Genomic DNA, 23911 nt, shown 5'->3' with positions numbered 1-23911 from the left:
GGTGGGGACGGCCACAGAAACGAGTAACTCAGGGGTGTCTCTAACAGGAGTTCGGGGAGGTCATTAATTAATTACCTGCTGGGAGGTCCCTTACTGTCCGGAGGGAACCGAACTTTTTTGTTAGGCCGGCCTGGTCCGTCCTGAGCTCAGTTACAGGGCCGTGGAGACTGAGTTTGGTCTGAGACCGGGTCTCGGGATTTTGGGGTGCCGCTGGGCTTTCTCAGCCATCCCAGTGAGCCGCTTCTGTCACGGAAGGGGTTGGGCAAAAGTTGTCCGTGTTTGGTGGAATCCCGTTCCTCTCGCGGCGCAGTGGAAAGAGCTCGGGCTTTGGAGTCGGGGGTCATGGGTTCAAATCCCAGCTCCACCAATTGTCAGCTGTGTGACTTTGGGCAAGTCACTTCTCTGGTTACCGCATCTGTAAAATGGGGATTAAGGCTGTGAGCCCCCCCCCCCGTGGGACAACCTGATCACCTTGTAACCTCCCCAGCGCTTAGTACAGTGCTTTGCACATGGTAAGTGCTTAATAAATGCCGTCATTATTATTATTAATAATAATAATGACGGCATTTGTTAAGCGCTTATTATTCAGCCCCAAATAGGCTCCAAAAAGGTGGTGCAGGGGGAGGGAGAGTTCCAACCCAGTCAGATGCAGGGGAGTCCGTGATGCTGGTCTTTATGGGCAGGTCTCTGGCCTCACCTTCAAAAAGGCCCAAGACCCAGGGGCACCTGGGGCATAAGGGAGATCGCGATATCGCCCCTGTCAATCAATCAATCATATTCATTGAGCGCTTACTGTGTGCAGAGCACTGTACTAAGCGCTTGGGAAGTACAAGTTGGCAACATATAGGGACAGTCCCTACCCAACAGTGGGCTCCAGAACGATGCTTTGTGACTGGACCCAGAAAAGAGGTTTTTTTAAGGAAGGGCTGTCATAGACTGTGAGCCCACTGTTGGGTAGGGACTGTCTCTATATGTTGCCAACTTGTACTTCCCAAGCGCTTAGTACAGTGCTCTGCACACAGTAAGTGCTCAATAAATACGATTGATGATAGACTTTAGAGACCAAAATACAAGTCACTAGTGAGAGGACAATCCAACTTGTACTTCCCAAGTGCTTAGTACAGTGCTCTACACACAGTAAGCACTCAATAAATATGATTGAATGAATGAATGACAAATGACCATTAATTCAATCGTGTTTATTGGGTGTTTACTGTGTGCAGAGCACTGTACTAAATGCTTGGGAGAGTACGCTATGACAATAAGCCGACACATTCCCTACCCACAGTGAGCTGTAGTCTGTCCCACTCCTCAGCCCTATGTCGTTACGCTCCTCTGTGTCCCCACCTTTGCAGAACGGAAGGAAAACGAGCAGGAGTCATGAGGGAAATCAGCCTTTTTAATGACTGGGTCCAGGTGGGGGAAGCTATAAATTAAGCAATGCAATAGGCATTTATTGCAGACAATCCACAGAAAGATGGTGAAAATGAATACAGTGTAAGTGCTTACTGTGTGCCAAGCACTGACCCAAGCAATGAAGCTAAAAAGCAATTCTGGGGTTGGGGAGAGGCATGCCAAGTGTGGGGCTTTCTACAACCTAGCGTAAGAGAACTAATGCTTTGAGGAGGTGACGCTTCCTCATTAAACACAAATGTTTGACCCCCTTGATGTGTCGTCTCACCGGAACCATTAGGATAAAGAAAGTCTGAGAAGGGCAGAGTGGAATTGAGAATTGGGAGAAAGGAACTAGGTAAGGGACCCCAATCTTAGGGCCCAAGTTCCAGGATGCAATATGAGTTGAGTCCAGTCAAGCTTGTCCTTTTCTTGCTAGCCGGGAAGGGTGGGAGGGACTCCAGGCTTCTTTCCTTTTGGGCAGCCCCACCTGTAGCTACTACTGTTGGGAGGTCAGCCTGCGGAGGAGAAAAGAGTAGAGGTGTATAATAATAATAATAATTGTGATATTTGTTAATCAAGCACTCTGGGCCAAAGCACCATTCTAAGCGCTGGGGTAGGTATGAGAAGCAGCATGGCTCAGTGGAAAGAGCCCGGGCTTTGGAGTCAGAGATCATGGGTTCAATTCCTGGCTCCGCCAATTGTCAGCTGTGTGACTTTGGGCAAGTCACTTCACTTCTCTGGGCCTCGGTTACCTCATCTGTAAAAAATGGGGATGAAGACTGTGAGCCCACCATGGGACAACCTGATCACCTTGTAACCTCCCCAGCGCTTAGAACAGTGCTTTGCACATAGTAAGCGCTTAATAAATGCCATTATTATTATTATTATTATGAGGTAATCAGATCTGGGAGTCAGAAGGACCTGGGCTCTTGGCGTCTGTGACCTTGGGCAAGTCAGCCAAGGAGCTGTGCGATACACACGGGGTTTGGGGGACTGCGACCTTGATGTTATAGGACAGCTGACTGGAGGGACTGTCTCTATATGTTGCCAATTTGTACTTCCCAAGCGCTTAGTACAGTGCTCTGCACACAGTAAGCGCTCAATAAATACGATTGATGATGATGATGTTCAAAGGCACCGCTCGGGTGCAGAGTTCCTTCATAATCAGTGAGGTCTGGGGGTGGCTCACGTCTGTTCCTTGAACGGTCTGGCAGATCACTTACCTAGTCAGGTGAAACACAGCTGCCTGAGATGTGGCCTTAAGCTGGGAAAAAGAGAAAATATTAGCCTTAACCATAGGCATCGGGCCAAAGGGGAAATGAGTCAAAAAGCCCCCATTACTGGGCCTTATATCGACTGATGAAGAAGCAGTGTGGCTCATTGGAAAGAGTACGGGCTTTGGAATCAGAGGTTGTGGGTTCAAATCCCAGCTCCACCAATTGCCAGCTGTGTGACTTTGGTCAAGTCACTTAACTTCTCTGCCTCAGTTCCCTCATCTGTAAAATGGGGATTAAGACTGAGCCCCACGAGGGACAACCTGATGACCTTGTATCCCCCCAGCGCTTAGAACAGTGCTTTGCACATAGTAAGCACTAAACAAATGCCATTATTATTGTTGATGGCAATTCCTGAGTGCTAACTGTGTACTAAACACCCTCTAGGATGTAAGCTCGTTGTGGGCCAGGAGTGTGTCTGTAATATTGTTATACAGTGCTCTGCACACAGTAAGTGCTCAAAAAATACGATTGATTTAGAGTACAGTATATCAGAGTTGGTAGTCACATTCCCTGCCCACAAGGAGCTTATTGTCTAAAGAGAGCTCACAGTCTACCAGTCTCACTGTTAATTTGAAGCAGATCAGCAATTTAAAAGTTAATCTTTGAAGGTGGCCTTCCCATCTGCTGCAGAAATTTTAGCCTGAAGTCCAAATATTCCCATATCTTCCCAGCCCACATAAGTCCAGTCTGAGGCCAGGCAACACCTGGTTATTCCCACGTGCTTTGTCGAGAGAGAGAAAGAGAAAAAGAGAAAGAGAATGAATGAAGCCCCTGGTGAGGGAGTTGCTGAAAAACATAAAAACGGGTCATTTGAGAAGACACTGAACAGGAGGAGACAGACAGCACGCAGTGGCGAGGGGGAGGCAACTTGATCTGAAGAAGTAAATGTGTCGGGTCTGGGGTTTAAAGATGAAGAAGGGAGCAGCAGTGTAGCTTGGTACAAAATAATAATAATTATGGTATTGAGTGCTCACTATGTGCCGGGTGCTGGTCTAAGTGCTGGGATAGAGACAAGATAATTGGGTTGGACACAGTCCCTGTCCCACATAGGGCTCACAGTCTTAATCCCATTTTACAGATGAGGGAACTGAGAGGCCTGGAGAAGTTAAGTGACTTGCCCAAGGCCACACAGGAGAAAAGTGGTGGAGCCGGGACAAAGCCCATCTTACATTCTCATCCCAGGGTTGGGGACTTTCACTTCTGTGGTGAGACCTCAAGTGAATGAGAATGGTTCACATTAGACCGAATAAGCTCACTATGGCTGGGGGATGTGTCTGCCAATTCTGTTATACTGTAGAATAATAATAATGATGGCATTTATTAAGCGCTTACCATGTGTAAAGCACTGTTCTAAGTGCTGGGGAGGTAACAGGGTGATCAGGTTGTCCCATGTGGGGCTCACAGCCTTAATCCCCATTTTACAGATGAGGTAACTGAGGCACAGAGAAATTAAGTGACTTGCCCAAAGTCACACAGTTGACAATTGGCGGAGCTGGGATTTGAACCCATGACCTCTGACTCCAAAGCCCGGGCTCTTTCCACTGAGCCACGCTGCTTCTCTAAGTCAAGTGCTTACTATGTGCCAAGCCCTGTTCTAAATGCGGAGCTCTGTTCTAAGTGTGTTAATCCAACAGACTGGCATGTCAGGGTATGTATGTATGTACATAAGCGTCAGGGTAGGTAAAAGCTAATCAGGTTGGGCACAGTCCAACAGAAGCAGCATGGCGTAGTGGATAGAGCATAGACCTGGGACTCAGAAGGACATGGCTCCACCACATGTCTACTGTGTGACCTTGGGCAATTCATTTCCCTTCTCTGTGCCTCAGTTATCTCATCTGTAAAATGGGGATTGAGACTGAACCCCACGTGGAACAGGGACTCTTTCCAACCCGATTTGCTTGTATCCACCCCAGTGCTTGGTACAGTGCCTGGCACATTCCTCAACTTGGCACATTCCTTGAATTCCTCAACGCCAACTCTCTCCTCGGCCCCCTCCAGTCTGGCTTCCGTCCCCTACATTCCACGGAAACTGCCCTCTCAAAGGTCACCAATGACCTCCTACTTGACAAATCCAACGGCTCCTACTCTATCCTAATCCTCCTTGACCTCTCAGCTGCCTTCGATACTGTGAACCACCCCCTTCTCCTCAACACACTATCCAACCTTGGCTTCACAGACTCAGTCCTCTCCTGGTTCTCCTCTTATCTCTCCAGCCGTTCATTCTGTCTCTTTTGCAGGCTCCTCCTCCCCCTCCCATCCCCTTACTATAGGGGTTCCTCAAGGGTCAGTTCTCGGTCCCTTTCTGTTCTCAGTATCTGCACTCACTCCCTTGGTGAACTCATTCACTCCCACGGCTTCAACTATCATCTCTACATTAATGACACCCAAGTCTACATCTCTGCCCCTGCTCTCTCCCCCTCCCTCCAGGCTCGTATCTCCTCCTGCCTTCAGGACATCGCCATCTGGATGTCTGCCCGCCATCTAAAACTCAATATGTCCAAGACTGAACTCCTTATCTTCCCTCCCAAACCCTGCCCTCTCCCTGACTTTCCCATCACTGTTGACGGCACTACCATCCTTCCTGTCTCACAAGCCCGCAGACTTGGTGTCATCCTCGAATCCACTCTCTTGTTCACCCCTCACATCCAATCCGTCACCAAAACCTCCAGGTCTCACCTCCGCAGCATCGCCAAGATCCGCCCTTTCCTCTCCATCCAAACTGCTACCCGGCTTGTTCAATCTCTCATCCTATCCCGACTGGACTACTGCATCAGCCTCCTCTCTGATCTCCCATCCTCCTGTCTCTCCCCACTTCAATCCATACTTCCCGCCGCTGCCTGGATTGTCTTTGTGCAGAAACGCTCTGGGCATGTTACTCCCCTCCTCAAAAATCTCCAGTGGCTACCAGTCAATCTACGCATCAGGCAAAAACTCCTCACTCTCGGCTTCAAGGCTGTCCATCCCCTCGTCCCCTCCTACCTCACCTCCCTTCTTTCCTTCTCCAGCCCAGCCCGCACCCTCCGCTCCTCTGCCGCTCACCTCCTCACTGTGCCTCATTCTCGCCTGTCCCGCAGTCGAACCCCGGCCCACGTCCACCCCCTGGCCTGCAATGCCCTCCCTCCCAATATCTGCCAAGCTAGCTCTCTTCCTCCCTTCAAAGCCCTACTGAGAGCTCACCTCCTCCAGGAGGCCTTCCAAGACTGAGCCCCCTCCTTCCTCTCCCCCTCCCCCCCCTTACCTCCTTCCCCTCCCCACAGCACCTGTATATATGAATATGTTTGTCCATACTTATTACTCTATTTTACTTGTACATATTTATTCTATTTATTTTATTTTGTTAATATGTTTTGTTGTCTGTTTCCCCCTTCTAGACTGTGAGCCCCCTGTTGGGTAAGGACCGTCTCTGTATGTTGCCAACTTGTACTTCCCAAGCGCTTAGTACAGTGCTGTGCACACAGAAAACACTCAATAAATACGATTGAATGAATGATTGGCACATAGTAAGCACTTAACAAATATCACAATTATTACCATTATTATTATTACAGGGTCTCTCACTAGGCTTTCTGCAGAGCCGCTTTCATTCTAAAGGGGCAAAGCAGAGGAAGGAAGAGTCACCTTTTGGGAGACTCCTTGAGTGGAGTGGGTGGTTCACGCGTTAGGTAACTGTGGCTGGAAAAGAAAGACGCCACAAGACCAAACGCTTGGAGCCTGTGCCTGACTTTTTAATGTGTTTTACAACCCCTGATCACAGACATTTTGGAGCTAGTTGGGACATGGTTCTCTTGAGGTAACAGGCTTATTATCCTATTTCCCCATCTTTGGGTTGAACTGTAGGCAGTTCTTCGCCTTCTTGGCCACCTTCCCTGTTCACTGAAAACCATTTCTTCTTTTCCCGTTCTTTCTGACTTTCATTCACCAAAAAAACCCACTTTCTCCCATATTTTATTTTTGCGATACGGCTTGAAATATTAACTCTCAGCTCCGTCAGGAAATAAATTACACTCACTGGAAAATATCCTCATAGAATAGTTAGGGGTGACTCTGGTGGGCCCGGCTGGCCTGGAAGAGATCACCCCCAGACCCAAGGAGGCAGAAGGAGCCCTAGGGATAAAGGAAAAGAACACAATAGAGTTAGCAAAGGTCATGAACCGGTTAAAGGTGCATATGGAGGCAGTATTTGCATTGAACAGAATTACAACCATTTAGCTACCTCTGGCAAAAAGCCCTCTGCTCACCTGAGTTGTCTCTGGAATTCAGGAAAAAAAATGTATTTGCTTAAATCTGGAATATTACGGTGATGCAGACCCTGGGGGCCTAAGGAACTAAAGAACTCTTGTCAGTGAATCATACCGATTAAGAGCACTGTGAGCAGATCACTGTACTAAGAGCTTGGGAGAGGACAATAGAACAGACACATTCCCTGCCCACAATGATCTTACAATCTCCTTTAGGGATTTAGCTCCCAGGCCAAGGCGAGGCCCTCCCCTACTTTGGCTCCAAATGTGGAGCCACTGGAAGGGTGTTTGAGTAAGGGAGGGCAATGTCCCATGTTACTCACCTATAGGACAGGTTATGAGAAGCCCCTGGTGAGGGAGTTGCTGAAAAACATAAAAACGGGTCATTTGAGAAGACACTGAACAGGAGGAGACAGAGGCGAGGGGGAGGCAACTTGATCTGAGGAAGTGAATGTGTCGGGTCTGGGGTTTAAAGATGAAGAAGGGAGCAGCAGTGTAGCTTGGTACATAATAATAATTTTGGTATTAAGTGCTCACTATGTGCCAGGCACTGCTCTAAGTGCTGGGATAGATACAAGATAATTGGGTTGGACACAGTCCCTGTCCCACATAGGGCTCACAGTCTTAATCCCATTTTAGAGATGAGGGAACTGAGGCCCGGAGAAGTTGTGACTTGCCCAAGGCCACACAGGAAAAAAGTGGTGGAGCCGGGATAAAGCCCATCCTACATTTTCATCCCAAGGTTGGAGACCTTCACTTCTGTGGTGAGACCTCAAGTGAATGAAAATGGTTCACATTATGACTGTAAGCTCACTGTGGCTGGGGGATGTATGCCAACTCTGTTATACTGTACTCTCCCAAGCGCTTAGTTCTGTTCTCTGCACCCAGTAAACGCTCAATAAACACAATTGATTGGGATGGCCTCTCCAAACGTGCTCCTTTCACTCCTGCTGCTGAACAAGCTTCCTCCAGGACTACAGAATCACAGTTCAATGGGAGAATGACAGATTCATTCAATCAATCAATCGTATTTATTGAGCGCTTACTGTGGTGTAGAGCACTGTACTGGGCACTTGGGAGAGTACAAGACAACAACAAACAGACATTTTCACTCCTGCTGCTGAACACGCTTCCTCCAGGACTACAGAAGCCCAGTTCAATGGGAGAATGACAGATCCATTCAATCAATCAATCGTATTTATTGAGCGCTTACTGTGGTGTAGAGCACTGTACTAGGCACTTGGGAGAGTACAAGATAACAATAAACAGACACCTTCCCTGCCTACAACAAGTTTACAGTCTAGAGGGGGGGAATCTCCAGGGCATCTCACTGGGGCTGGGAAATAATGGGCTCTGCTCTTTGGCTTAGGGATGGGGAAAAATTGGATCACTGGACAGCTTCTGCCCTGGTGATCATCATCATCATCATCATCAATCGTATTTATTGAGTGCTTACTATGTGCAGAGCACTGTACTAAGCGCTTGGGAAGTACAAATTGGCTACATATAGAAACAGTCCCTACCCAACAGTGGGCTCACAGTCTAAAAGGGGGAGACAGAGAACAAAACCAGACATACTAACAAAATAAAATAAATAGGATAGATATGTACAAGTAAAATAGAGTAATAAGATCCTATCTGTGAGGGGCCAGAGACCCGACAGTAGTCAGATTGTACTTCCCAGCGCTTAGTCCAGTGTTCTGCACACTGTAAGCGCTCAATAAATACGATTGATTCATTGTAAGCGCTCAGTAAATACTAATTGAATGAATGAATATCAGACCGCAGTCGTCGTCTTATTTTCTAGACTTTGCTGCCGCCTTGTGGCTTTTGTTTGATGTCCTGAGCTGTTGTCTACAGTAGGGAATTGGTCAATCCCCTCTGCTGGACAGAGACCAGTTGCCTTGTTTTTCCGGGGCTCGCCAAGTTTCCTCCTCCGTGCCCGAGAACGGGAATCATCACTTTGGAAAATACGGGAGGGAGGGCAATTGGGAAGACAAAGATCATTGGCCCAAAGAGCTGGAGGGAGAATGTACCGTCACATAAGGGCAGTAAGAAAAAGGGTACGCAATGTGTCTGGTGTTTGCATAGCGTGCGGAGGTCTCTGATGCCTCCTTTTCTCACCAGTGACGGATTCTCTGGGAGTGCTTCTTCCCTGCAAGCCTCTTCCTCCCTGCCGGACAAATCACAAACACGAACAGCTGAGCAAACACCACGCTGACCCTTTGGCGGTGTGACTGAACAAACATTGCCACTGAGTAGTGTGGCTTAATGGAGGGTCCCCCGGTTTGGGAATTAGGAGATCTGGGTTCTAGTCCCAGCCCTATGCGAGCGAGTCATTCCACCTCTCCGCGTCACGAGAGGGCTGATGTAAAAGTGCTTTGGAAAAAGGAAGGTATTTTCCCAATTCCAGCTACGACTATCATTCGGTTTAGGCTTTCGTATCCCTCTCTGCCTCTGAAAACCTAGAGCTGTGCAGGCACACATTTTAACCTCCTCCCTCTGTTCCTGGAATTAGATGAAATCTCTAGTCAATACTTGGATTAAACACTTCCCCCCTCTTCCCACAAATCTACCTATTGCCAAGTTTCTATGGCCAAAGCCAAATATTTTAACTTGAAGGCTCCACCTCAATCTTCTTTGGTTTGACAGAGAAGACCTGGCCTAAGGGAAAAGTATTCCTTCATCCCTTCAATCGTATTTATTGAGTGCTTACTGTGTGCGGAGCACTGTACTAAGCACTTGGGAGAGTATAATGTAATTATAAACAGACACATTTCCTGCCCCCAATGAGCTTACAGTCTAGAGAGGGAGACAGACATTAATATAAATAAATAAATGATAAATAAAACACGTACTTGCCAGCTGCCCAGAGTCGCCGTTCTATAGGGGGTGGATTCCCGGGAGGAGGATCTATTGTGACCCAAATGAAAAAACAAAAAATTAATGTCAAACATCCCTGGAATCTGAACTCAGTTCCCTCCGTACCATGTATAGGTAAATTTTCATTCTTCGCCCCATCTGTCAGAGCTTTAACCTGCCTCCCACCTTGTGTTGTCCTACTAGTCACCTGACCATGTGGATACCGGGCTGGGAGCTGGGGCGAGGAGTAGCTGGAAGAGAAGTGAGATATCGTCAAGGTACCAAAATGATGATAATTGTGGTATTTGTTAAGTGCCTCATTATTTGTCAAGTACTATACTAAGCGCTGGGGTAGATACAGGATAATCAGGTCAGACACAGTCCCTGGCCCACACGGGGCTCACAGGGAGAACAAGTACTTAATCCCCATTGTACAGATGAGGAAACCGAAGCACAGAGAGGCCGTGACTTGCCCAAGGTCACACAGCGGGCAAGTGATGGAGCCAGGATTAGAACCCTGGTCCCCTGACTCTGCAACAGGAATTCTTTCCACTTGGGCTCTGCTCCTTCTTAGGGATTGGCCATTCTCATGATCTCTGGTTAGCTACCTCCCTAAATCTAAAACAAGTTCCACCTTTCCTAATTGTTTGCATATTTGTACGTTTGCCTGGTTGGCAGGGTGTCTTTCTTTCTCACTTCCACATAAGATTAACTGGATGGCAAGGTGGCTTTCAAAGAGGAAGTGGTCCTTCCCGTAAAAGAAGCCCAGCCAGGGAGTTCAAACACAGGTGGCAGGGGGTTTATTAATTTCCCCTCAGTTGTTTGGGCAAGCGAGAATGGGAAACTTACTTAACTGTGTGGGGGAGGTAATGCCCACTGGCCGGGGTGTAGAAGTCCTGCAGGGAAAAAAAAAAAGCTTTTATTTCAGTAAGCAAATAGATTAGAAAGTGGCCATCAGGGCAGCAGCTAAAACCGAGAGAAGCTCCCTCCTTGGCCACCAGTTGTTCACTGACGCTAACTCTCACTGACTATCTCTGATTTGTTTCAAGAGTAAACTCGTCAAGAACGAGGAGCACACACACACCGTCTCCTTAATCAATCATATTTCTTGGGCGCTTACTGTGTACAGAGCACTGTGCTAAGCGCTTGGGAGAGAGTAACAGAGTTGGTTGACACGTTCCCTGCCCCCAGTGAGCTTCCAATGTAGAGGGCCTACAGACTAAACAGTCTAATTGTCTTCATGAGGAGCTCGGCTTTTGACAGACTGCATTTAAATCCATCATCCACCCTCTCCCATTCCCATTACATCTTTTGGTCTTTCCAGGACCCACTGACTTGGGATGAGGAGCAACAGAACTTTCACAGGGAAAGCACCTGGGAGGGAATTCCGGAACTGACCTGCTTCCTTGGCATCGGTTGGGACATTCCTGCAAGGGGAAGAAAGCCTGGAGTTGAGGGGGGCTGTCATTGCCCCATGAGGGTGGGAAAGATGAGGACAAGAGGGTGGGTGAGAGGATACTAGGGAATTAGAGGAGATGAAAGCTGACAGGAGGGCCACAGGGATGGAAAACCCGGAGACACCAAGTGGTAACAGGAAAGTGGGGCAGGATACAAATAGGATAATTAAGGGATGGAAAAAAGTTGAGGTTTGAGAGATGATGACGGTATTTACAAAGTGCTTACTGTGTGTCAGGCATTGTTCTAAGCGCTGGAGTAAATATAAGATAATCAGGTTGGACACAGTTCCTGTCCCACATGGGACTCACAGTCTTAATCCCCATTTTACAGATAAGGTAACTGAAGCACAGAAAAGTGACATCCCCATGGTCACACAGCAGACAAGTGGCAGAACCGGGATTGGAACGCAGGTCCTGCTGACTCCCAAGCCCGTGCTCTATCAACTAGGCCAAGCTGCTGGTGGGGAGAGACAGATTTGAAATGATTTGGGGCAATTATGGAAGGTATATATGTATATACCTGTATATATGTTTGTATGTACTTATTACTCTATTTTATTTGTACAAATTATTCTATTTATTTTATTTTATTAATATGTTTTGTTTTGTTGTCTGTCTCCCCCTTCTAGACTGTGAGCCCGCTGTTGGGTAGGGACTGTCTCTATATGTTGCCAACTTGTACTTCCCAAGCACTTAGTACAGTGCTCTGCACACAGTAAGCGCTCAATAAATACGATTGAATGAATGAATGAATGAGACTTTTCTCAATCAGGGAACTAAGGGAGGATAGTTAAGGGGGGATCGGGTGTTTCTTTTTTTTTTCTCACCTTCAGAATGGACAGTAACTTCTTCAGTTCACCATTCTCCTTCTTCAGGACTGCCAACTCCCTAAGAGGAAAATCAGAACTCTCCATTTTGGTGTTTTTCCCTCAGTCCCCCCACCCTCCTCCTGCTGATAATTCTCATCATCCACGAAGAATTATTGAATGGCTCGGGATGTATCAAACTACACAAGGTGAAGTCCCAGTGGTTACTGATTAAGGCATGGGTGAACAGGGAGACAGAGGCTGGGTTGAGGTGACAGAGGTGACTGACTAACTGAATGAATGAATGAATGATAAGTGAATGAATGCTTGAGTTCTCTAAGAAGAAACTGTCCACTGTGCTCTGGGGAGGCCCCTGAAAGGGCCATGCTAAGAAGCAGCCTGCCTAATGGAGAGGGCACAGGCCTGGAAATCTGAATGTCCTGGTTTCTAATCCCGGCTCTACCACTTGTCTGCTGTGTGACCTTGGGCGAGTCAACTAATTCCTCTGGGCCTCAGTTCCCTCATCTGTAAAATGAGGATTAAGACTGTGAGCCCCATGTGGGCCAGGGGTTGTGTCCAACTGAGTACCTGTATTTGCCCCAGCACTTAGTACAGTGTCTGGCACATAGTAAGTGCTTAACAAATACCATTAGGGAATAAAAAGGGCAGGCTCCTTTACTCACTTTTCCTGGTTAGCCACTCTCTGCTGAGACTCCTGCACCATTAGCTCTAATTTGGAGAGCCTGTCTTTGTAAAAGGCAATAAGGAGATCCATCTGCTTCTTCTGGAAACTCCATACCTGCTGGGAGAAAAGATTACTCACCCCCAGACTCCCCCCATCTTTCTTCTCACTTCCTCCTCATGAAAAGGAAACCCGCCTTGTTGGTTATTCTCCTCCTTAAGTCATTTTTCTCTAGACTGCGAGTTCGCTGTGGGCCAGGAGTATGTCTGTTACGTTGTACTCTCCCAAATGCTCAGTACAGTACCCTGCACTCAGTAAGGACTCAATAAATACGATTGATTGGTTTCCTCCTACAGGCCAACTAGAATCTAGCCCGGGGTCAAGGGAATTGAAACTTTTAGGAGGACTGGAGAGAAAATTGGTCATTAGCCTGCAAAACCTCAGGGCCGACATTTGTTCAGGATCTTGGGAAGGCGTGATGCAGTCCAGTGGCCTTATGCTGAAGGTCCCTTTTAAGACATGGCTGAAATACCCGATTATTCCCAAGTAGCACCAGTCATGCCTTGATGGTGGAAGAGGGGTTTGGCGGAGCTCATGCCAGTCCTGTCGGAGTCATGGGTTGGCACACCCAGAATCTTTCAGGGCCCCTGTCGTCTGAGCAAAGATGGAGGTGGACTGGAACGGATTTGGTAGGGAGCTAGCTTGTGGCAGGGGTGAGGGAGTGGGGTGGGTCCCAGGGGTGGGCAAATCACTTCACTTCTCTGGGCCTCAGTTATCTCATCTGTAAAATGGGGATTAATAATGTGGGATAGGGACTGTGTCCAACCCGATTAACTTGTATCTACCCCAGCGCTTAGAACAGGGCTTGGCACATAGTAAGTACTTAACAAGTACCACAGCGATTATTATTTTTATAATGGTGAAGCTCGGGTCAGCCAAACCAGGGTCAGAGCCTGGCGTGTCAACCCCTAATGAGAGTGCTGAGAGCAGCTGACACCCGATACAGTCGGACTTCTGCCTTCATCATCACTGAGGGAAGAGAGAACGGAACTCCCACAGGAGTGGGAGAGGAGCCACTTTTGATTTTTGGGGGAACTGAAAGTTGCTTTTTTAAAAAATAGGTTTTCCCGGCCAAAGAGCTACCTTGGGAAAACTTGGCAGGGAAAGTTCCTAAGAAGCAATTTTCATTTTCTAAATAAAAATAAATAAATAAAGCGACTTCCCTTCCACCCTGACCCCTTGGGAAAATGTTGCAGGGAAAGTTCCTGAGAAGCAACTTTATATTTTCTTTTTTTTTAAAAAAAAGGCCACTTCTCTGCCCACCCAGTTCACCACCTTTTAGGGCCGATGGAATCAGAGAGGCTGCTGCTCCATGGTTGATGTTTTGTTAGGGCCTAATGGATACAGCATGGGCTTGGGAATCAGGAGGTCATGGGTTCTAATCCCATGGGCTCCACCACTGTCTGCTGGGTGACCTCGGGCAAGTCACCTCTCTTCTCTGTACCTCAATTACCTCACCTGTAAAATGGGGATTAAGACTGTGAGCCCCACATGGGACAGGGACTGTGTCCAACCCGACTTGCTTGTATCCAAAACAGTGCCTGGCACACAGTAAGTGTTTAACAAATACCATTATTATTATTAAATCCCTGATAAGAATCTTTGTCTCAGGATCAGTAACTGTAACCTCTACCTCTTGACCTGAGCTTCTGTAGACTAGCAGCTGAGGAATGGGGTGAAGATGGCAACTATAGAAGTTGTAAGTGAGGAAGGAATTTTACAATCCATTACAAAATGCAGGTTCTCTGCTTTGCTGCCCCGTGATCCTGGAGCCAGGAGGGGGGTTCAGAAAATAAGCCACTATGGTCCAACTCTCAGACAAATAAACTAGCTGAAAAGGGAATTTTGAATAGACACTCTAATCAGCAAGAGGGTATCAAGCTGGACGGGTCAGAGGGTGTTCTGGGACAGAAGGAGAAGCGAGACAAGACTTAATGAATCATGGACTAACACAGCATAGTAATCGCTACAGCCTTCTGACCAGCAATTCAACCTAAGGGATCAGAAAAACACATTTTCAGACTTTGCTGACTTCACTGAACTATCCTGTGATGATTAACTAATCCTTTTCATTTATCTTCTTATCTTGATTATTTAACCATGATTAATTAGTTCCATGATTGGGCCAGTTAGGAGTCCTATTATATATATTTTCTCTACTGATCATTAACTAGTCTAGGGTTTGGTTATTAACCAAAGTCCCTCTCTCTTTCTCTTGTTCATTTGACCTTGTTTATATTTTGCCCTAAGTCCCAGCTGGATTTTATCTCCTGGTACTGTTCATGGTGGCTTAGATATGATGCTTACCTATGTGGCTGAATGAATGTCGTTAAAGCTTCCAACCCTCCTCGCTGGGACACTGACAAGAGCTGTGCAGATGGACTCTCAGGGATTAATTTTACCCTGCTTCCCTACACATCATTCTCCAAAGAGGCGATCACTTAATGCCAAGAAAAGGGGTTACAGTGCCCTCCCTAGACCTTTACTGTTTTGGGGTCCTTTGCATATACAAGAGAACTGGGATAATGGTTTGGCACATGAGAAGCAGGGTGGCCTGGTGGAAAAAGCGCTGGCCTAAGAGTCAGATGACCTGGGTTCTAATCCCGGCTCCACCACGCTGTTCTGTGATGTTGGGCAAGTCACTTCACTTCTTTGTGCCTCAGTGACCTCATCTGGAAAATGGGGATTAAGACTGTGAGCCCTATGTGGGACAGGGGCTATGTCCAACCTGATTAGTTTGTATCTACCCCAGCACTTAGTACAGTGCCTAGCACCTAGTAGGTGCTTAACAAATATCACTTCCAAAAAAAAAGTTTCCTAATGATCGTGCTAGCCCGGTTTCCTACCATTTGTTTCATCAGATAGGGATAATGGTCAACTTAGGGATCCACTTTTCACCATGGCCCATGTGTATGGGGAAGACAAAAATTTCCCCAGCATAGTGCCTGCTGATTGTGCAGAGCAGAATGAGGGGCTAAGTGTGCCCTGGTGGAAAGAGCACAAGTCTCAGAGACAGAGGAGCTGGGTTCTAATCCTGACTCTGCCAATTGTTTGCTGTGTGACCTAGGGAAAGTCACTTAACTTCTCTGTGTTTCAGTTTCAACTGTAAAATGGGGACTAAATACCTGGTTTCCCTCCCTGTGAGCCCCAGGTGGCCCAGGGGTATCTAATCTGATTATTTTGTATCTACCCCAGCATTTAGAAAAGTGCTTGACCTATACTGTAAAAAAAATATAAAAAAAAGAAGACCCAGATTTAAGTCCCAGCTCCGCCACAGGCCTAATGGAGGTAAAATAGATTGAGAGCCCCATGAAGGAAAGGGACTGTGTTCAATCTCATAACCTTGTATCTGCAGAAATGTACATTTATTTGTTTATTTTATATTAAATGTCTGTTTCCCCCTCTAGAATGTAAGCTTACTGTGGGCAGGGAATGTGTCTGCTTCCTGTTATATTGTACTCTCTCAAGAGTTTAGTACAGTGTTTTGTACCCAGTAAGCGCTCAATAAATATGATCGAATGAATGAATCTATGCCAGCACTTAGTACATAGGAAGCATTCAATGTGACAATTATTAATTATTATTATATGTGTTGGGAAGGGGCAGATGGACAGGAAATTTCTTCCTGTACTCTAAATTTATGTGTGTAAGCACAAAATTAAATGCTCATGACCTTGACGGTTGTTTCTAGCACCCCCAGAGGTCCACACGTCAGAGCCCACATTTAGCCATAACACTGCTGCAGTAGAACTAGAAAGCTTGAGGGTAGGTTGGAGACGGTGAGTAAATATTTTGTGTCCAAAATAGAGGGAAGAAGGGGGCATTTTTTTGTCCTGGAAAGAGACATCAAACAGTAGGCAATTTATCTACATTATGACCCCCTGCAGTTTAACATGGGACTGTCTTAAAGATGAGAAAGTTTTATAGCTGGCATATGATTAGAGAAATAGTTCAGGACGGGTCCTTTCACCTGGGAGACGTGACTTAAATATCGCAACGCTGTCTCCTTAGGACTTTTGAAGAACATCTTCACCTGGGGTTTAAGCTATTTGGAAAAGAGAATCTGAATGTCAGCAAAAGAATTAACATGCCTATAAGTATTCAGAATGCAACGAAAGTAGCAGAGGAAATATAAATGTGGCAGAGGAAATATACCTCCTTACCAAACGCTTCCTGTTTCCCACTATGGCCTGTTACCTCATCTGTAAAATGGAAATTAAATCCTGCTCCTTCCTTGGACTGTGAGCCCCACATGGGGCAGGGACTATATCCAACCTGATTAACTTGTATCTAACCCGACCCTTGTACAGTGCATGGCACATAAGAAGTACTTAACAAATACCATTATTATTATTATCTCCCAGATGTTTTCACCTCAGATCTACACAGGCAATCTTTCCACCTGACACAATTGCTGTTTATGAGGTTTTGTTTTTTCCCTAGGCTCTGCTCTCCTATGTTTCAGGCACACTTCTCTAGGGCTGAAGGAGTAAGAGACACTGTGCATGTTTTGGGATAAAGGATACACTCACATTATCGGAAAGCGCCAGGTGCTTACATGCAGTCCCGCAGATAGAACATTTTTCTGACCAGGGATAAAAGAAAGAGAGAGTTAATGACTTTCGCATACACAAGGTCAAAGAGTTCATTCGTAACACGTGAAAAGCAGCTGAATGGGGCAGGGGGCCAAAGACGGAAGAGCGGGCTCTTTTAGGGGGTTGAGAAAGAAATGAGATGTAAAGGGGAGAGAAATTTTAAGTTCAGTTGAGCTTCCCAAAGCAGATGATTACTCTTTATTCAAACGTGCAGCTTCTCCTTACTATTCCAGTCCTAAATCACACCCATCTCATTTTATATTGCCCTCTGACGCGATCCTCCTATTTTATAAATGTCCCTTGCAGCTTCCCCCAGCTTCTCCCAATCTGAACACAGAAACCGAAATTTCTCAAAGTGAGAGCTGCTTTCTTTGCTGGTGACTGGCTAATATAAATGACCTGTCAGACGCAAATATTGTATGTGTATCACAGTGACATTCCCACAGATGACTAATTCCTAAGCGAGCTGCTGTTGTCTTAGTAAACAATTTTGCTACACCAGCAGATAAACTCCTGGTCAGAAGCTGCAGAGAGGAAAATCCTCATGAAATTCCACTTCATTTCTAGATTGTGAGCCTGTTGTTGGGTAGGGATTGTCTCTATCTGTTGCCAAATTGTACTTTCCAAGGGCTTAGTACAGTGCTCTGCACACAGTAAGCACTCAATAAATGCGATTGAATGAATCCAGGGGCCCTGTCCTTAACGACTGAACTGTTCACTGAAGTCTGCTCTCCCAGGTCTCGGTTTGTCCCTTGAGTAAAAGGCCATCCAAGCAGTCAGTTCCTCATCATAACGGGAATATTTCTTGAGGTTCAGCTGGCCTTTTTCCTCTCTTCCATGCCTCTTATTTTCTCCCCTTCTTTTACTCCTTCGATTAACCCTTGGGGTTTTCCTAATGTAAAAAGACATCCTGCGGGATGGTTACAAATTTTTAAGTTCTTGGAAAGTCTCCCACAGGACTATTAAAGTCATGCTTTTGACTAGAAGGTGACAAGTTACAATGGCAGCAGTGAAGTACAGGAAGGTGACAACTTTTTAAAAATTCTTCCTTGGCAGCTAGTCACTCTACTGTTTTCTTTTTCTTTCTGACTTTTTCCCATCTCTACCTCCTTCCTTCTGCCTTTTTCTTTATCTCTTTGTGCCTCCCTGCCTATTTTTGTCTTTTGGGCCTTACAGTCTTCTATAGGCTAATGACTCTGCCCTCATAGGCCCTGCTTTTCAAAATAAGGTCACCTTATGTTTTCTCTACCCAACAGTGTTGGATATGTTCCGTATCCAGTAGTAATAAATTGGCTCCAGTTGATGACCCATCTCCTAAAAAATACATTCCTGCTGCTCCTGTAATCACAGGGTCCTCACTCACTACATTTTCCATTTGAGCAGTCCTGCACCATGAGCAAAGTCGGGGAAAAGATCTGCCCCTTTTCAACTCCTCGGTAAAATACTCTTTGCTAGAGAAGCAGTGTGGTTTAGTGGCGAGAGTATGGGCCTGGGGGTCAGAAAGACCTGGGTTCTAATCCCGGTTCTGCCACTTGTCTACTGTGTGACCTTGGGCAAATCACTTCTCTTTTCTGCGCCTCAGTTCCCTCATCTGGAAAATGGGGATTAAGACGGTGAGCCCTATGTGGGACAGGGTCCGTGTCCAACCCAATTACCTTGCATCTACCCCAGCGCTTAGTAGAGTGCCTGGCACATAATAAGCGCTTAACATAATTATTATTATTCTCTCTGCTGCACTCAAATGAAGATATTGCCAGCTGGATGCAAAACAAATTACTCACCCTCAGTTACGCACTTTCTACAGAAAACATGGCCACAGTTGGTGACAAAGAAGGGGGCCGCATCCTTGCAGAAGCACTGGTTGCAGTGAAACCAATCCATCCTGGAGCAGGAGAGAGGAAGAGAGAACATTCAGAAAGTCATATTCCTGTGCACGCTGACACAAATCTGTCAACACCATGACAACCCCAAAGTGAATAATGACTTGTCAAAAGTACAAAGAATTGGAACACTAAGTTTTATACATATTTTAACACAAAGATTGGGTGATAATTTATTTTTCCCTTACTGTCTATTTAACTCCCCCACTCCTTAAGGGCAGGAATCATATTAAACTCCATTATACTCTCCCAAGAGCTTATGCAGTCTGCACATAGTAGACTGAAACTCTTTGAGGGCAAGGATTGTGTTTATTGACTCTAATGTACTCTCCCAAGTGCTTAGTACAATGCTCTGAACACAGTAAGCACTCAGTCAATACCACTGATTGATTGATTAACTCAAAGAATAAATACCAAAGCAGGAGAGTTTGGGAATTTTATTGGTTTGTTTTAAATGAAAATATGTCCACCCAATCAAAAATTAATGTAATAATTCATTTTTTTAAAAAGAACACGGTTGTATTGCTAACATATCAATCAGCCATTCAGTGGTATTTATTGAGTGCCTTTTTGTGTAGAACACTGTACTAAGCACTTGGGAAACTCAACAGAATTAGTAAACTTGATCCTTGCCCACAAGAAACTTAGACTCTAGACAGACATTAAAACACATTAGGGTCTCCAACCCGATTTGCTTATATCCACCCCAGCACTTAGAACAGTGCTTGGCATGTAGTAAGAGCTTAATAAATTCCACAATTATTATTTTTCTCCATGCCTCAGTTACCTCATCTGTAACTGGAAAAAGCACGGGCTTTGGAGTCAGAGGTCATGGGTTCAAATCCTGGCACTGCCACATGTCTGCTGTGTGACCTTGGGCAAGTCACTTAACTTCTCTGAGCCTCAGTTACCTCATCTGTAAAATGGGGATTAAGACTGTGAGTCCTACGTGGGACAACTTGATCATCTTGCATCCCCCCAGCGCTTAGAACAGTGCTTTGCACATAGTAAGTGCTTAACAAATGCCATTATTATTATTATTATTATTATATTGTTGAAGCGCTCATGCGAACCTGTATATTAGCGTGCACACTGACATACACACTTTGATGCTAATTTTTCTCAGGGCCATTATCAGAACACTGGCAATCCTACTAGTCAGAGTCAAAATATGTGTAGAATTCTTATAACTTGCAGTGACTTACTACCTCTGTCCTATCTACTTGATGGACTCTCCCATCAGATGACGAACAAGCCTCCGACTTACCACTTCTGGTACGTTCATCGGGAACACTTCAGAACTGAAAGCCTGATTACCACGATGGTGGTTCGCGTTGCCTCATCTGTACGCTGACGGTCGTATTCCTACCGGAGCTTGGAGGCAAGTCCAGATCTACCTTCTTTAGACAGCGTTTCTGTTAAAGCTGGGCAATAAATCAGAACAGGGGTCACACAGCAGACGTGGAGGAGCTGGAATTAGAACCCACGACCTTCTGATTTCCAGGCCAGTGCTCTTTCCACTACGCCATGCTGCTTCTCTAAGCAAGTGAGTTTACTATTCCGGAAGTGACTTTTAGACTGTGAGCCCAATGTTGGGTAGGGACTGTCTCTATATGTTGCCAATTTGTACTTCCCAAGCGCTTAGTACAGTGCTCTGCACATAGTAAGCGCTCAATAAATAAGATTGATGATGATGATAAAACAGGGATTGAAACTGGAAGCCCCATGCGGGACAGGGATTGTGTCCAACCCGATTTGCTTATATCCTCCCCAGCGCATAGTACAGTGCCCAACACACAGTGAAAGCTTAACAAATACCACAGTTATTATTATTAGTCATCGTAGTAAGCACTCAATAAATACCATTGATTGATTTCTCATTTAACAATTCCTCATTTAATGAAAAGAATGAAGCGGAATTGTACTTTCCAAGCGCTTAGTAGAGTGCTCTGCACATAGTAAGCACTCAAGAAATACCACTGACTGAATGAATGAATGAAAAGAGAAGTGTTGTGGCTCAGTGGAAAGAGCCCAGGCTTGGGAGTCAGAGGTCGTGGGTTCTAATCCCGACTCCGCCACTTCATTCATTCATTCAATCGTATTTATTGAGCGCTGTGTGCAGAGCACCGTACTGAGCGCTTGGGAAGTACAAGTCGGCGACATATAGAGACGGCCCACTTATCAGCTGTGTGACTTTGTGCATCACTTAACTTCTCTGTGCCCCAGTTACCTCATCTGTAAAATGGGGATGAAGACTGTGAGCCCCACCTTGTGTCTCCCCCCAACACTTAGAACAGTGCTTTGCCATAGTAACCGCTTAACAATTTTTTTAATGGCATTTATTTAGCGCTTACTATGTGCAAAGCACTGTTCTAAGCGCTGGGGAGGTTACAAGGTGATCAGGTGATCCCACAGGGGGCTCACAGTCTTCATCCCCATTTTCCAGATGAGGCAACTGAGGCCCAGAGAAGTGAAGTATATGTATATATGTTTGTACATATTTACTACTCTATTTATTATTTATCTTACTTGTACATATCTATTCTATTTATTTTATTTTGTTAGTATGTTTGGTTTTGTTCTCTGTCTCCCCCTTCTAGACTGTGAGCCCGCAGTTGGATAGGGACTGTCTCTATGTGTTGCCGACTTGTACTTCCCAAGCGCTTAGTCCAGTGCTCTGCACATAGTAAGCGCTCAATAAATACGATTGATGATGATGAATAAAAGAAGGCTGAATTTTCACAGGTTGGGAAAATCACCCAGCTGACAAGTGGCGGAGCCAGGATTGGAACCCATGACCTCTGACTCCCAAGCCCGGGCTCTTTCCACTGAGCCACGCTTCTTATTACTGTTGTTATTATTAATAAAAGAAGGATGAATTTTCACATGTCGGGAAAATCACCCATCTGACAAGTGGCGGAGCCGGGATTGGAACCCATGACCTCTGACTCCCAAGCCCGGGCTCTTTCCACTGAGCCACGCTACTTATTATTGTTGTTATTATGAATAACAGAGAAGCAGCGTGACTCAGTGGAAAGAGCCCGGGCTTTGGAGTCAGAGGTCATGGGTTCAAATCCCGGCTCCGCCAATAGCCAGCTGTGTGACTTTGGGCAAGTCACTTAACTTCTCTGGGCCTCAGCTACCTCATCTGTAAAATGGGGATTAAGACTGTGAGCCCCCCGTGGGACAACCTGATCACCTTGTAACCTCCCCAGCGCTTAGAACAGTGCTTTGCACATAGTAAGCGCTTAATAAATGCTATTATTATTATTTATTAATATAATAAAAGAAGGATGAATTTTCACAGGTTGGGTGGTGACTGCCGTGGGCAGAACACCAGCCTGGGCCTTTGGGAGAACGTCATGGCAACCGTGTACCTGCCCTCAAGAAGTTTACAATCTAATGGGGGCTGAAGCAAGCCATTCTCAAAACTCTCGGGCTGGAAGGACTTCACACCCTTGAGTTTTGTAAGCAAACGTGGCCGGGAGGGGCGGCCACCCTGTCACTTTTTAATCATTCGACGCTCCCCTAAGCCACCTGCTTCGTCTGGGAAGAAATGTCCGACCTGAGGTAAAAAAAAAAGGCGGGAAAGGGAAAGTCCCCGGATGGTCGCAAGGCCGCGGGGGGCGGGAGGGGCGAGGCGCATGCGCAGAGCCGCCGGGGGAAGCGCGCGAAGAAGAGCGCGAGGACAATGGGGCTGCAGAGACGGGCGCGCGGGCGGTCACGTGGCAGGTCACGTGGGGCTGGGAGAACGTCGGCAGTGGGAGAACGCGTGTTTCTATTACGCCTCAGGTGTCTCCACAGGACGGGGCTCTCTTCTAGGCCTTCCGCCCTGTGGAAACCAGCCCCTCTATAATAATAATAATGACATTTATTAAGCACTGGACATGTGCAAAGCACTGTTCTAATCAATCAATCAATCGTGTTTATTGAGCGCTTACCGTGTGCAGAGCACTGCACTAAGCGCTTGGGAAGTCCAAGTTGGCAACATATAGAGACAGTCCCTACCCAACAGTGGGCTCACAGTCTAAAAGGGGGAGAGGGAGAACAAAACCGAACATACTAACAAAATAAAATAAATGGAATAGATATGTACAAGTAAAATAAATAAATAGAGTAATAAATATGTACAAACATATATACATATATACAGGTGCTGTGGGGAAGGGAAGGAGATAAGATGGCTCCACAGGACGGGGCTCTCTTCTAGGCCTTCTGCCCCATGGGGCGGAAACCAGCTCCTCTATAATAATAATAATGACATTTATTAAGCGCTTACCGCGTGCAAAGCACTGTTCTAAGCGCCAGGGAGGTTCCAAGGTGATCAGGTTGTCCCACCAGGGGCTCACAGTTTTAATCCCCATTTTCCAGATGAGGGAACTGAAGCCCAGAGATGTTAAGTGACTTGCCCCAAGTCACACAGCTGACAGTTGCTGGAGCTGGGATTTGAACCCATGACCTCCGACTCCAAAGCCTGTGCTCTTTTCACTGAGCCACGCTGCTTCTCTAGTCATCTCAGAGGAATGTTGTCCCTCCCATCTTGGGGCTGGTGATGGCGGCCCCCTCCCTCTTCGTGTGGATATATTGTACATATTTACTATCCTATTAATTTTGTTAATGAGGTCATCTAGCTTTATTTCTATTTATTCTGATGACTTG

At 46.2% G+C, this 23911-nt stretch overlaps 1 protein-coding gene across 1 annotated transcript; it reads right to left on the bottom strand.

The window, feature by feature from the left end:
• Positions 1–1416: 1416 nt before the first annotated feature.
• On the bottom strand, positions 1417–22692 carry RNF212B (ring finger protein 212B). Its single transcript, XM_038741446.1, has 16 exons — positions 22630–22692; positions 20520–20676; positions 19154–19254; positions 17310–17362; positions 16748–16822; positions 12719–12834; positions 12057–12117; positions 11171–11199; positions 10622–10668; positions 9981–10023; positions 9769–9823; positions 9035–9083; positions 7234–7273; positions 6682–6776; positions 2619–2659; positions 1417–1910 (listed from the first exon to the last, which is right to left on the bottom strand). The coding sequence occupies exons 3-15, from the start codon at positions 19251–19253 to the stop codon at positions 2655–2657; spliced, it is 768 nt and encodes a 255-aa protein (XP_038597374.1). The 5' UTR covers position 19254; positions 20520–20676; positions 22630–22692; the 3' UTR covers positions 1417–1910; positions 2619–2654.
• Between the last annotated feature and the right edge of the window lie 1219 nt (positions 22693–23911).

Source organism: Tachyglossus aculeatus, assembly GCF_015852505.1.
Source record: "Tachyglossus aculeatus isolate mTacAcu1 chromosome 12 unlocalized genomic scaffold, mTacAcu1.pri SUPER_6_unloc_1, whole genome shotgun sequence".
Classification (NCBI taxonomy): domain Eukaryota; kingdom Metazoa; phylum Chordata; class Mammalia; order Monotremata; family Tachyglossidae; genus Tachyglossus; species Tachyglossus aculeatus.
Note: the sequence above shows the minus strand (reverse complement) of the source record. Positions and strands in the feature narration are given on the sequence as shown.

Bases quoted from the DNA above. Each gene is read 5' to 3' on its own strand.
- RNF212B (XM_038741446.1), bottom strand. From the start codon at position 19,253: ATGGATTGGTTTCACTGCAACCAGTGCTTCTGCAAGGATGCGGCCCCC. The intron at 9,824-9,980 runs GTGACTAGTAGG...GGGTCACAATAG, and splicing joins CCCGGTATCCACATGGTCAG to ATCCTCCTCCCGGGAATCCA. The intron at 9,084-9,768 runs GTACGTGTTTTA...TTTGTCCGGCAG, and splicing joins CGACTCTGGGCAGCTGGCAA to GGAGGAAGAGGCTTGCAGGG.